Below are 17370 nucleotides of genomic sequence, written 5' to 3'. Positions count from 1 at the left end.
GTTCTTTACAGAATTATATATTTATTTCTTGTAATACAAATGTTTGATAGCAAACCTCCATGTTTTAGTAACTGTACTTGAAATGCTTATGCTTTTTAAAGGACTGTGTTAGAGAATGGGGAGAGGGGAACAGAGGGGGGATTTGTTTTAATTATAGCTGCTTTTTGACAGTGAATGGAAAGACAGCCAGGCTTTCTGCTAAAGCCATATGAGGCCCCCTTCCCTGCAGGGGCTGTCTGGGCAATAGAAAAGGAGAAGTACTAGTTGGCTGCTCAGTGGGTCTAATCTACAAGTGTCCGTACTCCCTTGTAAACTTCACTATAAAACTGAGGCTATAGATTTTACTATCTCAAACATAAAAACAGAGTGTTCTGAAAGATAAGGTGGATAATAACTGTTGGCCTCTTGGCTGTGCCTTGCACTATCAGGAGCATTTAATTTTTTATTTTTGAGGAAAGAAAAAATGCTGTAAAAACTACATCATGTTTCTTGAAATATATATTGGACTTCAGTTGACATTTTGACCAGTGGCAGAAGGACCAGGATTTAAATTTTCTTAGTCTTGCTCTTACAAGTACAGAATGAAGGCCACAGCAAGCCAAAAATGAGTATAGGACTGTAGATGAAAGATTGCACTTCAGCTGAGTGGACCAATAACTAATATAGCACAGAAATAATGTTGAGAAATTTTTTACCCTTGCTTTCTCTACAGACCAGGGGAGTTAACACAAAAATACTCGGTTCTGGGAAGATATCAGAGGCTTCTCAGTGCTGCTGTTTAGGATGGGGAAGAGACATGTACTAATTCATTTCTGAATCCTTTGTTCAGGGACACCAATTTTGAAGTAAAATATTCCCTTCAGAGCTTTACACAAATTTGTACATTTTAAAACCATGTGAAGGTGGGGCAAGAGAAAGGACAATCTCCATTGAGGCACCTGCATCTTTCACAAAAAAAACCACTTTTCACCTGCACTTCTGGGTCCTAGTTACACTACCAAATTAAATTAATGTAATACATGGTTTGAAGCTTATTCTCCTACTATAATGACTAGAAACGTAATTGTTTAAAAACTGAATTCTGTAGAAATTGATGGCTTAGTCTTCTGCACTTGCTTGGCAAAGCTTTCCACTCAGAGGTGGATTTTTCAAGTTTCAATCTTGTCTGTGGCATTGCTATCCTTCCTCCCAAGTATTTCTTAATGATTTACAGAAAAATGTTACTTTACAGTAGGTGTGATTTATTTACTTATTTTTACTGGTTACCAAGCAGGCTGTAAAACGTTAAAGTTGTCTTTATTTCTCTGTTTTATATGCAGTCTTGGATCATACTATCCAGTTTACTTGAGACCTTTGAACTCCATGCTTATACTGGGGAGTACAGCTTTTTAGATGTATGAATTTCCCTGTGTACATCCTATTTGCTTTCGAAGAACACAACAATGTCACAACTTCACTTTGATCTAGGTTTTTTTCTGGTAAGAGCTGATTAGTGGCAATATCCTGTTTAAAACAGTCAAAAATGATGCCCCTGTAGAGCATGTTTCCTCCTCCTGTGAGGGTATTTCCTCTTTCTTTCAAGTATATATTCAAACTGTGCTAGATTATGAGAGTGATAGGATTTTACTTCTCACTGAGGGTTGTCCAGTTGTTCCATTACTAAGGATATTCTGAGTTGCATTAAAGAGTGAAGCTAACTAAGTGCTGTAAAATTGTTATTCACATCTAAAAGGTCAGCATTAGGAGTCCGGCGTTAATTAGGGCACTGCCTTGTTCTGCACCATCAAACTGTTTTTTTAAAAAGCTTTAGTACTGTGATTTATTAGCAGATAAAGTGAGGAAATTCAAATAAAAAGCTTCAACTGCAAACTGACTACAAGTGAGTATGATCTGTTGATATTCCAGGGGTCTGCCTCAGGTTTTGTTTTGGAGATGGCACTACAAATTGAAATTAGTAGCTACTGAGGGCAGGTATATTTTACCCTGACTAGAAAATAGATATTCCCTTATTTCTTCCCATTGCTTCTCTTTAATTTTGGGTAAATCATGACAACTTTCTCTTTGAAATGGAGGAGGAGACATAAATATACTGACACATGAAGAGAAGGGAGTTACCTTACAAGTGGAGAACCAGTGTTAACAATTCAGTCAGGGTGGATGTGGTCCACTTCCAATAATTGAGGAGGAGGTTTCAGTACTAGGAGAATACACAATCTTTTTGTATTCACTATTTGAATAAATTTAAAAAAATGGTCTTACTATATCTGTTATAGGTGGGTCTGCTTTCACCAAATATTATTAAGGTTGCCTGATGCTTCCCATCATGACCCTGTTTTCAGTTGCTTGTAACTTTATCTTAACTGTTTGGGCTGAAATTTTCCATTCTGGGTGTCTGCCTCATGCTGAAGTATTTTAGAAAATTCAGCCAGAATAGTTTTGCTGTTTCTGCGAACAAGGTTAGAGGAAAATGTTTTGCCCTTGTTAAATTGTGCTGAGCATTTCTTAGACACTCTGTTGCCCCATGCTTTGCAGTAGGAACTAGAAATTTCACGGGGGACTGGTGGTTTGTGTGTCGGGTGTTCTTTTTGCCACTCTTGTGAAAGTCTGCCTGAATTTGGCTAGGTTATAAGCTTTTTACAAACTGGAGTTTGCTTATGCTCAGTATAGACTATAGATTTTAGCAGCTAAATTCCAGAAAGATTCTGTCTGTACTGGGCACATTCCAGGTTGGGGCTGCCCAGGACTTTACCTGTAATTGCTGTGCTGAGTTGCTGTGGGTGGTGCTGGGTCTGGGTCAGGTTACTGGAACTGAGATCAGGGAGCTTTTGAAAATATTGACTGACTGCTCGATGAGTGTGCACTGAAACGAGGCAAGAGTCCTCTGGAAAAAATGGTATATGATCGCACGTTTAAAGATTGTATAATAGTGCAAACACACGAGGGCTGAATTGAGATCTCACAGGCAACCATAATTCTGGCATTCCTGAACTTCTGAGTGCTTAATTTTGCAATCTTAATGTTCTTTTAACATAGTGTAACTTGTGAGTAAGTTTTCTAGCTAACAGAAAAAGAACATTATTTTGCAAATTGATCGGTTGTTAGACAAGACTATATAAAGTGTCAAAAGTGGAGGGAACTCTGTAAGTCTTAAGTTTGCTTTCCACGCAAATGTGATTTTTGAATGTACAGTCATGTGCATGTAGAATTTCTCATGCTAATTTGCTCTAATCTTTCAATACTAAATATATAAAAATCAGCATTTACACAGTAAGGCATAGGCGTAGTCTTTTCTGCAGGTTAGCTCTGAAATGTTTGAGTGAAACTATTACAGTTGGCCTGCAACCTAATTGGACTGTTCTGTTGGAAAGTTTGTGGAACAGTTGCGTTAGTTCAGAGCTACTTTGGTAATTGTGCCAGTGAAATAGAGATATGTAACATGACAGCTCTGAGTGGATTGAGTGAATAAACATCACTTAGAAACTTGGGAAAACATCACAGATTTTGTGTTTTGCTTGTCTTTCTCCTTGTGGATGAATCACAGCCAGATTCAGTAAACACAATGTCCAGGTATTCCTTGGGGGAACTTTCAGACAGCTGGGATTAACAGTTAGCATTTGTTTATGGGAGAGGATAAGCAAACAAATAAAACCACATTATATTTCATAGCAGAACATTAAAGATGCTCCAAAGAAACACCTCAAAAATACATATTTAGGGGAAAACTTGAATTGCTCCTACTTAGATATATTCAAACCTATTTTGCTGGTTCACAAACTTAACTCTGTTGAAATGGGAATGTGTGGGGTTTTTTTTGTTTTGTTTTTTACTCTTTCTAGGCTGATGAAACTCAAACATTTCAGATATTGCTTTTCACAGATCTAATTGGTGATTTATTTATTTTTTATATTCTACCTTATCTGAGGCAGAGGAAACTGAGTGCTGATCACAGGACTGGTTCTTATGGTGCCTGATACACAAGGCAGCAGGGAGAGAATGGACAGGATTGGCTGGGATCCCTTCCTGTCAGTCCCAAGGGTCAGAAGAAGTGTGATGGATGAGAAACATCTCTTCTTTTCAGCAGCCAGAAAGGGGTATAAGAGTTGGGACATGCATGTAATTTTAAATAAAAGGTGTGCAATTACTTGCCTAACATGTTTGTTTTCTTAGTGCAGTACTGCATAGAATGTACATTCAGTGGGAAACTTTTCAAAGGCAAAAGCGAAGTTGGGCAACCAACTTGAAAATCTTTCCATTAAACTATCAAAATTAGCATTTTACATGGGCAAGTTACCTTAATTCTGTGCCCAACCAACTTTAAAAAAAAAAAAATTCCCATTTCATGTAATGTAGGTGTGGACAGGTGCCACGTAGTGGTAAAGTGTCTTGACTATTGGATACTGTATTGTGATGTGTCTTGAAATTTTAAACAGTATATGATGACATTGACTTGCAATGATGTGCTTTGTGATGCCATGTCAAATTGCTAACCTTAATTTTGTGGTGCTCAGCCTCCATTTATTTTGTCTTTTCAAGATTGAGTATCCCTGTTCCAGATTAGTAGTAGTTGGAGTAGTTTGGAGAACTTGGAGTAGCTTACTAAATAGAGTATGTGCAACAGTCTAAATAGGACAGGGTTAAGGAAGGCTGGGCCTCAGAAGGAAGAAGCAGAATATTTTTCAGAACCCCAATTTGACCAGTCTTAGGGGTCGTATATGAGAACTTATATTTTTTTAAGCCAGGTCCCACAAAAGCATACTACCATGAGAGTACACATATCAGTTGCATTCTGTTTTGCTTTGAAATATAACCCTTTTCATTGGCAGGTGCTCTTGGTGAGCAGTAGTCGCCATCCAGACAGATGGATTGTCCCAGGAGGTGGCATGGAGCCTGAGGAGGAGCCCAACGTGGCTGCTGTGCGGGAAGTCTGTGAAGAGGTATGTAGTCAACAAGAACACAACACTTGGACTCACTCTATGGTTGGTAGTTGGCTCTGTTTTCTTCTTCTTTTTCCATTCTTGTTTTTCCTTATTTTTCCTTTCCTTCCCTTCCCCTGCTGCCAAAATAATCTGCATGTTGTGAAAAGTATTTTCAGCCTGTTGGTTCATTTTTCAGTATACCTGCAATTTATTAGAGTGCTTGCATTGTTAGTGACAGTGTCTGTTACTGTACTTTTCTATCTTCATAGCCTTAAGGGTAAAAATCATTTAAAGTCACGTACAAAGCTCATGTATAATAGAGAACTGATTACAGTTCTATAAGTGTATAACTTCTAAATTGAACACCACAGGATATATGTTGGGTGCAGAACAGAATATTCTCATCACAAATGGAATTAAGATTGAATGCGGGTCTTGGTATCTATTTAAGAAACTTACAAATATATGTCTAATGATCTTTTTCCTTCATCTAACTGTGAAAAATACATAAATTCTCTTCAGTAATATGTGCATGGTATGTCTCATAGGTCCCAAAAAAAAGCTAAACAATGATTTAAGTTTAAAACTGTCCCATCTCATTTCTTGCTGTGAAGAGACAATCTTCCATTCCCGGTACAGCCTTCACTTTCAGTAGTCTTTTGTGTCCTGTTTGTTTAGTATCTAATAGTGTGATACAATTCCTGGCTACTGTTACTAGACTTTAAAATGTTTTTTTCAAATGGTTGCTGGTACTTCTCTTGTACACACACCCCAAATATAATGCAGATATCCTCTTTTTTTAAAAATAAGAAAATGTTTTGTTAGTGTTATGTGGGAGGAAATGAAGGTGTGATGTGAAGACAACGAAACAATAGGTTTGAAGACAAGATAGTTGTGGGAGGAGAAGGAAGGGGAAGGGTCATGCATGATGCCAAAGTTACAGACAGTGTAAGAAAATAGGAAATGAGAAGAAAGGTAGTACAGTTGTTTAAAAAAGGCTCTCTTTTTCAAGAGAAGCACTGCTTTTTGTCCGAGACCTTTAATTGAAACAAGTTAAAATGAAGCTGTATTGTTTTAAGTTGAATTTTACATTGTATAGTTAATAAAAAGCAGTTTCTTAAAAAAACAGAGCTTAAGAAAAGGCATATCCTTACAGAATTGTCCATGAGTTGGTATAAAAGATTTTAATGGTACCTTTCAAATCATTGAGGTCTGTTTATTGGGGAAAAAATTAAAACTGTGTTTTGGCCCAATAATAAATAAAATAAAATAAAAAAAAATTAATGGAGATATCCTATCTCCTAGAATGGGAAGAGATCTTGAAAGCTCATTGAGTCCAGTCCCCTGCCTTCACTAGCAGGACCAAGTACTGATTTTTGCCTCAGATCCCTAAGTGGCCCCCTCAAGGATTGAACTCACAATCCTGGGTTTAGCAGGCCAATGCTCAAACCACTGAGCTATTCCTTCCCCCAGGTCTCGTTTTGGTTTTTTAAATCCTGTGTGGCTATCCAGAGACTGGCCATGAAAATAATTGGAGGCATGGAAACACTTCTTATCATTTAGCTCTCTCCTCATACGGGACTGGTCTGGAAGGAGAGGTGACAGGTATACAGAATTATATAGAGAAAGTAATTTGAGCACACAAGTAGATGCTTATTCGGTTAGAAGAATGAGCTACATTCAATTAATTTAAAAGGCAACACATTGAAAACTGATAAAATATTATTATTTTACATAACATGCATGATATCTAACAGTGAGTTCCACAAATTAGCTGAAGCCATGAGCTGTTCAGGGATTTGGGAAGGATTAGATGTTCATATAGATAACAAGGAGGTCCACAATTGCATAAAATAACAATTAAAATGTTTTTATGAGGATTTTAAACCATCAGGCTACAGGGCATAAGTCAACAGCTAACTGATAAGAGTTTGGAGGAAACTTCCCCCATAGGCAAATTATTTCATATTTGTCAGCCATGGAATTTCTTGCATTGTCTGCTGAAGCATCTGGAAATGGCTGCTGTCAGACAAGATGCTGGACTAAGTGATGCCCTGGTCTGGTGTAATACAGCAGTTCCTGTGTTCTGTGTATCTATTCAGAGGTCCTCAAAATCTACATATCAGAATTAAAAATCCTTATGTATACCACCTGCTGTATACACTCTAAGCCTCTTAATATCAAAATGTCTTTCCTTTTTAACTCTTCCATAAAAATTTGTATTAGGAAGTAACTGCCATTTTTAAATTAACTAACCGCACATTGGCACCGTACTTTATTCCTGTAAAAGAAGCGGGTTCATGTACCTCTGAAGTATTTAAAACTCAACTAACACATTGCAAGTATTTGAAGAACGCTTGAGGGTTTTTTCAAAAATTTCCACTCTTGCTTCCCCTCATATTACGCTTTGTGCTGAAAGTCAGATAAGGTTAGAGCTGAGATTGTCTTCCTCCCCCAGTTGTGTAGCGAGAAGGATTGTGGGGCAGGGTATTGTACTTTGTACTTTGTTCACCTCCATTGTATAACTAGGCCCATGGCATTCGGTTTTAAATGCAGGTGGGGTTAATGGTGCTTGTGAAAATCGTTGGCAGCACCCAGCTGTCTCTCATAGCAATTATTTGCTTGCATGTCATGGAAAGAATAAAATGGTTATGTTTTAAAAAGAACCTCTCTTCCCAAAGCCCACTAGTTCTTCTGAGGTCTATTTTTGTTGGGGTGTGTTTTTGGTTTTGGTTTTTTTCGTATGAAGATATTTTTCTATCTGCTCATATCTTTGAAATTGAGAAACTACTCAGTTTTCTTGTTCCCAAGCTGTAACGTGGCACACTGAACTTGAGCTACTAATAATCAAGACTATAGCAAAATATGATGCTGGCAAAAGACAAATGATAGTTCAACCGGGCTAGTGAAAAATGTTCTACTTGGAGACACAGCCCTGCTTTATGAACAACTCACTATTAATAATTAAGCTATTTGATATTGAAGTCAAAGGTTCATTGAGTAGATCAGTGGCTTCACCTTTCAAATCCTAAAATAAATCTGCATTGACCCTCCCTTTCTCTGGCAGCTGAGAGCCTGGGAGAAGCTGCTCTCTTTCCATGACAGCTTAGTGGTTGAAAGGAAGCCTTGGCATGGACTCCATTTGCAGTGAAGAAACTGGTTTGGGCTGGCTGAGATAATCCTCTCTTGCTCAGCTGATGTTTGCTTGCTCACGTGTATTGCTGCCGAATGAGACTGTAATTCAAACTATGGCAGCCTAGCAGGGTTGAGTTGCTTTAAGTGAAGTACCTGCCTGCTCAAATGCTGCTCAACAAACATTAAACATCAAAAGTGCCAAAAGGAGCAGGGTTGCAGGAACAGCTGACTACTGCAGCACCTAATTGTATTTCTAGTGATTTCAGATTCCACCTCTGCCCTCAATCTATCAAATGCTGACATCTGTGAAGACTCCTCTCGAATGAACTTCAGAAGAGTGATGTATTGCGTGTAGTTACCTGGTAGAGGACCATATGATCACTGCAGTAGCTGATTATAACTTCTTAATCCAATGAATGTAATCATTAAATGCTACTTAGCTGTATTTGTTTAGTCTGCAAATCAAATTTCAATATGCCAAGTGTAATTGTGCAATGTATAATACTTGCACAGAATTACAGAAAATATGAAATCTCAGTCTTATGATCACAGAACTACTTTGTATGTGCTAAAATGCTAGCCTGGGGACCTGTCATGATGAGCATAATCTGTTACTGGACTTGAGAAGCTGAGGTGCCCAGTTTGGAATGCTAATTTGGCAGAGGCAGTGGTCCAAAGTGATGTCTTATCAGGGTATCAGTTTTTCCTGGAACTCAGGACTATTGTGTGAACCTTAAAAGAATTCATCCCATCGCTTGATTTCAGAAATTTTTGAAGAGCAGTAATTGGATTGTTGTGTTATGGGGGCACTAGTAGGAGCTCCTTTCTGATGAGAATTGATCCCCAGACATTCTTGGGACAACTGCATCCACCTCCTACATATACGGAGATGGGAGATTGGCTGAGCAGGTAGACCCAGCTGGCTCCTTTGCAGCCCACCTCTTGGGTTGCTGGGGATTCCTGGCTCCCTGGGCCTGCAGGAACTTTGGCAGCCTGCCTGACAGGTTCCCCAGGATTTCAGGACTTCGGCTGGCTATCTCCCTACCTAGTTCCCTGGGCTTCCCACCTGGTAGTGAGTCTTCCCAAGTGGCTGGCTGCCAACCTGATGGGCAGGCGCTGGAGGGTGCAAGGGAACTGGCTGGAAATGTTGGAAATATTTGAGTGAAATGAACTTTTTCAATTGTTTCCATTCCATAGAAATGTGCATTTCTGACTTTTTTTGTTCATATCCAGAATGAAATGTGAAATTTCCTACAGGAAAGAAACTGTCTGGTTTCTGAACAGTTCTACATTTAAATATAATAGTGTTGTGCAGCCATTTTCACTTTTTTCTCTCACTATTTGAATTTATTGGTTTGTGAGAGGTTGTTTTATGTTGCATCAGCTAATTAAATATTTGATGTGAATTCCAACACTGTTCTACATGTAAGAATAGAGCATATGAAGAATTAGAAAATAATTTGCTGTCTGCCCAGATGCATATGAATTTCACGTGTCTCCAGTTCCATTGTAGTACAATTAACCTTGAATTATAATTAGCTTATTACAGTCAATATCGTGGTATGTAAATGCCTTTATTTGCTGGATATACAAAAATATAAGTACTCAGACTTTAAATATTGCGTGTGACTAGAAAGATTTCCCAGGCTGTTGAACTGAAGCTGTAAGGATCCCATGTGTTTATAAGAACTGATTTGAACCTGCAGGTGGCAAACATCAATGCTAACTTAAAATGTACTTTTCATCTGCTGTATCCTTCATTGCTTGCAAAATTAATCCCTAATGAAGGGTAGGGTAGGAAGATTAGAAATAATAATGGGGAACCCTAAATTTTAACTACCCTAACTACTCCTGTGTACTTTAAAGCTGGGGTTACAAGGTATTTAGCACATCTGGCACATCAACATTCATATGCCCCTTCATGCTTTGATTTGTGGGCTCTAAAGTTTTACCTTTTTTTAAACATAACTGCACTCAAACAAAATAAAAATAATAATTCTACATTTGTAAATTGCACTTTCATGCTAGGGATTGCACTACAGTACTTTTATGTATTTGAATATGTAGAAAAACATCCAAAATATTTGTAATTTGAATGTCAAGTATCAGAGGGGTAGCCGTGTTAGTCTGGATCTGTAAAAAGCAACAGAAAGTCCTGTGGCACTTTGTAGACCAACAAATGTATTGGAGCATAAGTTTTTGTTGCTGAATACCCACTTCATCAGACATAATTTGAATGGGGATTCTATTATTGTTTAACAGTAAAAATAAAACTGATTAATCGCAACTATTTTAATCTTGTGATTGATTACGATTATTTTTAGTTGTTTGTGCTAATTTAATTAAAATTATTGTAATAGATATTGTAAGGTTAGGCCATATAATACGTTGATATTAAATTTAATTTAAATATATGTATTTAAAATTGTACTGAATTTAACTAAAAAATCCAATTTATATACGTCTGATTTTTTTAATCTATAAATTTGATTATCCACAGTACTGTGGTAGTTATATGATAAAAGAGAATTAAGTCCACAGGCTTACATACCCAACAATGTGGGTAAAGGAAAGGTTAAAACAAACATTTTACCCCAAAAGCCCTTAAGATGTATTTGGCCCTTGTCTGAAATAGCAAACTTCATATCTTGTAATTCACCACCAGTATTTGTGATGGAAGCTGTATTGTAGATAGGATTCAATTGGTTTTACCTGAGGTTTCTCACCCTAAAATTTTCTAGTGTGGACTCAGCCTTTGAACCCAAGTAGACCAAAGTAAAACTGAAATTCCAGCCCACACTTTCTTCAGCTCAGCTGCAAGGAAATAAAAGCTTTCAGTAGAACAAGTGGTGTTGCTGCAAACTGCTTTTTGCATCTGACACAAACTTATTTTCAGCTTTGAAACCCAAGCCTGCTGATCTTAGAGATCTTCAACCTTTTCCCCTTTATTTTAAGCAAGTTTTATCCGGGCTCAAACTGTGCTGAGCATGTCTTTCTGTTCAATTTGCCATATAAGAGCTGTTTGATGATTGAGGGTATCTTGATGTGCAGGTGTCAGACTGATATTTCTCTCTGAGATGGATCCCAGGCTTTTGGGGCTCATGCTACAGTTACATCATCCCTCTGGTGATTACACTGTTTTCATGTGAATTGACTGCTTGCAACATTTGCTTCCTGTTTTTACAAACCTTGCTGTCACACTGGAAATAAGGAAATGAGCTGAGCCGTAATTAAAAACATTAAACCTTCTTCTGCTTGTGCTTTCTGTAGGCTGGAGTGAAAGGGACGTTAGGAAGATTAGTAGGAATTTTTGAGGTAAGTTTATTGTTCAGGTTGTAAAGTCTTGCTGCAAAAATGTCATTTTAGTGAAACTTCTTTCTAAGCTTGCAGCAGTATGCATGTTGACCAAACTAGACAACCAGATTTGGAGGAAAAGCCCCCCGCTTCTTTTTTTATTTGTTTGTTTGTTTGTTTGTTCCCTCAGAGGTGCTGAGTGCTCAGTTTCCACTTCAGGTAGGATAGCTGGTGATCAACCGCAATCAAAATCAGTTCTCATATTAAATAATGCCATTCACCGGCAGTACAGAGCAAGACTTCATGGAATAGTGTGGGGCCTATTTATTGTGTGTGGACTATTGTACGCTACTTCATCCTAATGCAACTTATTGTAGTCCCTTGATTTTTATACACACTAACCCTTTCTGAACAACTTTCTTGATCTGAAATGGGAGACCACTGATTGCAGTTTTGTAGACTAAATAAGGTCACTACTTTAAAGGAAGGCTTGAGGCTGCTTTCAGTAATCCGCTCTCCCTCGCTTCCCTCCCCCCAAAATAAAATAAAGGGTTTAGGATTTTGTTTGGGTGTTGTCTTTTTGCCTGCTCTGCCATAATCCTGTCCATTTTGCCTTTCAGAATCGGGACAGGAAACACAGAACATATGTTTATGTACTTATTGTCACAGACGTGTTGGAGGACTGGGAGGACTCTGTCAATATTGGTAAGACTTTCTTGCTTGTTAGCGTTACTGGTGTACATCGTCCCTCTCATGCAGAAGCATGCCAACTCCCCGCCCTTTACTGTAAGTGATGGTTAGAATAGTTGAATTCTATTGACTTGTCCTTTGAAAGCAAAAATATGATCATGTTGTTGATTCCTTCTTCCTTCCCTGGTCCTTTAAGTGTCGTCTCAGTGCGTTTGTATAGAGACTCATGTTTTGTGTAGTTCTTGCATTTCTGTTTCACCACTGACTCCTGAAAGCTGTGCATTTAAATCCTTATCAGATCCCCAAATGAAAATGAGTGTGTCAGTATAATTCCTGCAGGATGCCTGTCAACACTCTTAAAAACCCTCTTAAAAACCCTCATATAATTGGGCTCATCTTGCAGGCTCTCCTCAGGAGAGGTCTCAGTACAAAGAGACACATGCTTTACAAGAGGATTGAGATGCCTTGGGGAAAAAGCACTTCTTCATGCCAAGCCAGGTTTCAGAGAGTGCCATCATTTCCTCCTTTTCAGGAGCATGTCATTTAAAAAGAGAAAATTGTTAAATGATAGATGGAGTTCAAAATTTGTTATGAATTCCCTTAAAATCAGTGGTGTGTTTATATTTTTCTATCCCACGCAGAAATCATGGAAATAACATCTAAAAAATAAATCTCAGAATCCAAAACCACCATTAATCGGATGCTGGACTTACTACCCTAATGAACATCTTTTGTGGAAGGTTGGAGGCATCTGTGTTACACTTGGCTAGGGGGACCCTTCAGTCGCTATGAGATCAAAAGACTAATGAGAGAAGTCTCGTGGGATTTTTGAATTGGCCCCAAGCCCACTACATTGTTCCACTTTAATCACAGTTGACATGGACAGAATGCTAGTCAACAGCAAAAACTTCACAGAAGGGATAAATGTCTATCTTTTTAGTCCTCTTACTGCGATTACTAATTTATTCCTCTACCCACAGGAAGGAAAAGGGAATGGTTTAAGATAGAAGATGCTAAAGAAGTTCTGAAGTCCCACAAACCAGTGCAGGCCTCATACTTTGAAACCTTGAGACATGGCTGTTTGGCAAACAACGGCACTCCTGTCATGACCACTTCATATGCTGACTCTAATGAGAGTTCTGTCTCTGACATCAGATGACTGAAGATGTCCCTATAAAAGAGAGTTTTGGAAAATAAACTGAAACATGGATTTCCCCCCTCTTCCCTCTCCCACCCCCTTTCACATGCCTCCTCTGTTGAACAAGGCATGGGCAGCAGCCTGTGGTAAAGCAAGTGTTAAGAGTGTTGCAGTTTAGTGCAAGGTGGGGTTTTTTGCTTTTTTGGATTTTTATTTTGTAAAATACATTTTGTGCATGAAGTGCCCCGTTCCCTTTACACCGCTACCCTGGCCTGGAGAGAGACGCTGCTCGTTTCGCCTCTGCCTTGTGTTCTGAAGTGTTCCCATATGTGTCAACCCAGCCATAGCCAGACATTTTTCTTTTTTTTTAATTAAAGACTGCAAATGTGAGATCAATTCTTTAAGTCTTAGTCTGTACTGTAAGGTGCTGTTCAGACCTGTGGTGGTCACTTTCAGCGCATATGTATAAACTATTTTTTTAGATGGAGGAATCTAACTTTTAATTTTGTGGGAATTTTTTTAAACCTGGGCTACTTGTGAAAAGAGGGTTTCATAATTTGCCTTGTTATTTTAAATACAAAACTTTTTGTGACCATGCTAATGGCTGGGCCAGTTTACTCCCCCATAAACACACGAAACTTAGTGCAGTGACATTTTATGGTCAGAGCAAAGTTTTGATCACCTTCAGGCATCCCTGGTGCTCAGTTTCTTCTACAGATTCAGCCAACATTTCTGCTTTTGTATTAGAATGAAACACAAGGAATTGGTCTTTACCGCCCAGCCAAAAGCAAACAGCCTCAGAAACACTATGATAGAAACTGAATTTTGGCCTCAGTGATAGGAATCAGGGATTCAAAGTGGGGTTAAAATCTAACCAATGGGAGCTTCAAGCACCAATGCTGCCCTGCTGTTTTTGGAATTCTTTCCCATCTTGCTGCATATTGCTGATATCTCTTCCTGTCCACATGCCTTATACTGTGCTCAACTGGGTATTGTAATTTGTGCTAAAGTATTGGATTGTACTTATTGAGTGTCATTGCACAAACCCTTGGGGGATGTCCCTGTTGTGTCCCTGAAAAAAGTCTTGGGGGAGCGGGGGGGGAAATCAGGTGTTGAATCTCTCTTGTATGTGGCGTTGCAGCACTTACAATTGTACCACAGAGCATACTCAGAATGTTAAAACTATCATCCTCTGTGACAAAGGTACAGCTGGCTCCCAAGCAGAAATGTTAGTGTGGAGAAGTACATCATTTAATAGGATAGTTGCCCTGATGCATTGGCACAATTCATGGTTTTTTTTTTTTTGTTTGTTTTTTACTGATGTAAGTTTCATGCTGTCTTGATTTGCCAACAGTGTTGTCTAGTTGGGAAATAAAATGGAAAGGGTTCGGGCTGGAGGGTGGGAGGGGTAGGGAAAAGTTTGGGAGGGGCATTAGTTAATCCCTGGCTTGGGACAGGAGCTAGTTGCTGCGTTTGGTAACTTCTCCTTTGTCAGAGCATAGCCAAGATGTGAAATTAAATCTGCAGTACTCTTCCTTATATTTAACAGAAATTATTCTAATAAATACTCATACTTTTCAAGAGCATTCTTTCTTCCCATTAAGCACTTGCAATATAAAATTCTGATAGACATATCACTGGAGCTGGGGTAATGGGAATTGGTATTTTCACTACTTTGGCAAGAGGCTGTTCAATTTGAGATCCCATTCTGTTCCTCTATTTGTTCTCCCTACTTTCATCAGTATGGGATAGCAAGGCCAAAGGCAGTGCCAGTGATCGCCAACATGAAAAGGCTGAGAGGCATTATTCAAGAAGTAGTTTGAAACTGAGCATCTGGAATTCAGCCTAAATTACACCAGTTCTGTTCACTTCAATTTAGAAACAAATGTACAGTCCCTTCTTAGTCTTTGTTGATCAGCCTGAACATAACTTTAAAAAGGGCTTGAATAATATAGCCAGAAATGGACAAGAAAGTAAAAGAATCCGCTCTTTCTGAGCCGTTAGCGGCCCCTAACAACACAGCCATCTACTGCCTTCAGTTGTTTTTGTCCTTCACTATATAGATTAATACATTACAAATGCTTTGCAAAAAAAGCAGCTGGTATTCCTGAAAGAGTAACTGCAGTTTTAATATCAATAGCATGCACATTTTTGTTTCCTTAAATCTAAAAATGTTTTTATAGGGCTGTTAAACTGACACTTTAGGCTAGAATATTGTTAATGACTTGCTAGTGGCTTCTTTGTTTGGGTCAGAAAAATAAATGGTGCCAAGAAAGTATTTTAATGTGGCATGACTTCATGCTGTTAATGCGGTTACATTGAGTGGCTGGTGTTATGCCTTATTAACTGGAAATAGAAGATTGAGCTCTGGGGTGGAAGTAGTCTTTATTCAAAAGCTGTGTACTTAAAACAAGCCTTATTCCTGACTTACATAAATCTTTCCCTCTTACCGCCAGCTAGAGTTCGCATCTTCCCAATGTCTGAGGTTCTTCTGTAACAATTCGTATAGCCATGTGGAATATCAGCGTAAGTAATCTTGTCCATAATGACACTAAATTGATTTGGGACTCATAATTGAGCTACCTTTCATATGCAAACACATCAGGATTTTAAGATGGGGGCTCTGGTAACTATTGTCAGCATGATGTCAGTTAAACCTCTCCAGAGCAAGTCTGACTGACCCAGTGTACAAAATGGCTTCCAAACTAGACTAGGACTTCCAGCATTGCTAAGACCGGTGCTTCTGAACATGCTAGCAAGGGTGGAAATTACCTCCCAAAATAGCGTTGTGTATTGACCCTAAATCTAGAGCTAGGATGTGTCTCAGACCTTCACTTAGCCAGGGCAGATGCTGGTTTAACTGTCTGGTGCAGACATATCCTGCAGTGTAGTTCCTTCTTCATTGGCATTGGATATTAGCCAATATGATCTTGAGTGCTCTCAAAACAGAATAAGGGAGAAATTTCTAGATTTGGTTTAAGAAATCTTTTGCGGTTGTAGCAGTCTGGGAAGTCTGGCACTACAAAGCTCTAGCCACAACTAGGAAGGTTTTGATGTGTTTGTTTTGGGTCAAAATTTTCCACCTCTCACAGACACCAGGGGTTCGTTATTGTGTGTAAGTATTAGGTTTTCTTCAGCACCCTTGAACCCAGGATTCTAATGAGAATCAGAGGCCTGGAATTCAGTGCAGTATAGTAAATTCACTCACCTGATAATTTTTCCCAGTGTTTTGCCAGCTGCACCTTTATTCTGTACATATATAAGGAGGAGACACTGGGGTATTAGGAGGCAAGACTGCTTACAAGGGAGGAGAGAGGAGAAATTTCTGGATATTGAGATCTTGGAATAATGGTTTTCCTTTTGTGTCCTACAGTAGGGGTCAGAGTTGGAGGGTGACAGTGATACATGGACATGGAGACATAGGGCTTGTCTACATTAGGGAAACTTGGCAAACATTTCCCACTGTCGCACAGGCTGATTCAGCTCCAGCAAAATTACCCACGTTGGGAGCCCTAGTCTAGATGGGCTGCAAGCTGCCCACCTGCATTTTAAGCACATGGGCCAGATTGTCAAAAATCTCCCTGGGAGCCTGTCTCCATCTTTAGGCACCTAAAAATCTGGCTCCATGTTGCTTAACCTTGCTCAGAGCAGTTTTAACTGACACCAGGCTTAAAATGCTAGTGGCAGCGAGAGGGTCCTCTGCGTTATGGTGCTAAACGTAACTAACCCTGGCGGAGCTGAAGTAGTGTTAGCACCAGTGTAGAAGAGGCTTGAACAGAGAATAGCCCTTCTCTTAGAAGGAGGAAGTATGCTTCAGGTTCTTGGAATTATTTCTGAAACCCTATTTTGGTACAGTGGAACAGTGATTGCTGTGGCATTTTTGTGCTGTAGTATCACCATTTAGAAAGTCTGTGAGTAAAATATGGTATCTTGGAGTCTTGAAATTAGTTATTGTAAATCTCTTTTGGCTTTAACCTCGAGTTAATTAACTCACATTAGGGCTTTTTTAAAAAGAAAGAAGTCCATTTTAACAGTAAACAAAACTGCATAATCCCTTCTATAAAGTAATTAGCTTGATTTCTCTCTCTCTCTCCATGTTTTTTTTTTTTGAAATACAGGGCAGTCTCTCATTATTCTTCCCACATACTCTCTATATATCTAAGTTTCTTACACACTTAGCCATAATTTTATTTTTTC

General features: G+C 38.8%; 1 protein-coding gene across 3 annotated transcripts in view; it reads left to right on the top strand.

Moving 5' to 3' along the window:
• The window catches only part of NUDT3 (nudix hydrolase 3), a 57893-nt gene that overhangs the window by 12687 nt on the left and 27836 nt on the right, over positions 1–17370 (top strand). Inside the window, exons 2-6 of one of the 3 annotated variants that reach the window (XM_050953112.1) lie at positions 1320–1478; positions 4824–4934; positions 11322–11366; positions 11966–12050; positions 13016–15451. The exons of 1 other annotated variant lie outside the window; for it this stretch is intronic. In XM_050953112.1, coding sequence (XP_050809069.1) covers positions 1443–1478; positions 4824–4934; positions 11322–11366; positions 11966–12050; positions 13016–13194 — 456 coding nt within the window. In that variant the 5' untranslated portion in view covers positions 1320–1442 and the 3' untranslated portion in view covers positions 13195–15451. Of the gene's footprint in view, positions 1–1319; positions 1479–4823; positions 4935–11321; positions 11367–11965; positions 12051–13015; positions 15452–17370 lie in introns of those variants that run through there. One more of the 3 variants, XM_050953111.1, reaches the window with a different exon arrangement.

Source organism: Gopherus flavomarginatus, chromosome 5 (assembly GCF_025201925.1).
Source record: "Gopherus flavomarginatus isolate rGopFla2 chromosome 5, rGopFla2.mat.asm, whole genome shotgun sequence".
In the NCBI taxonomy this organism is placed as follows: domain Eukaryota; kingdom Metazoa; phylum Chordata; order Testudines; family Testudinidae; genus Gopherus; species Gopherus flavomarginatus.
The sequence above is the reverse complement of the archived record's forward strand: the minus strand, read 5'-3'. Positions and strand labels throughout refer to the sequence as shown.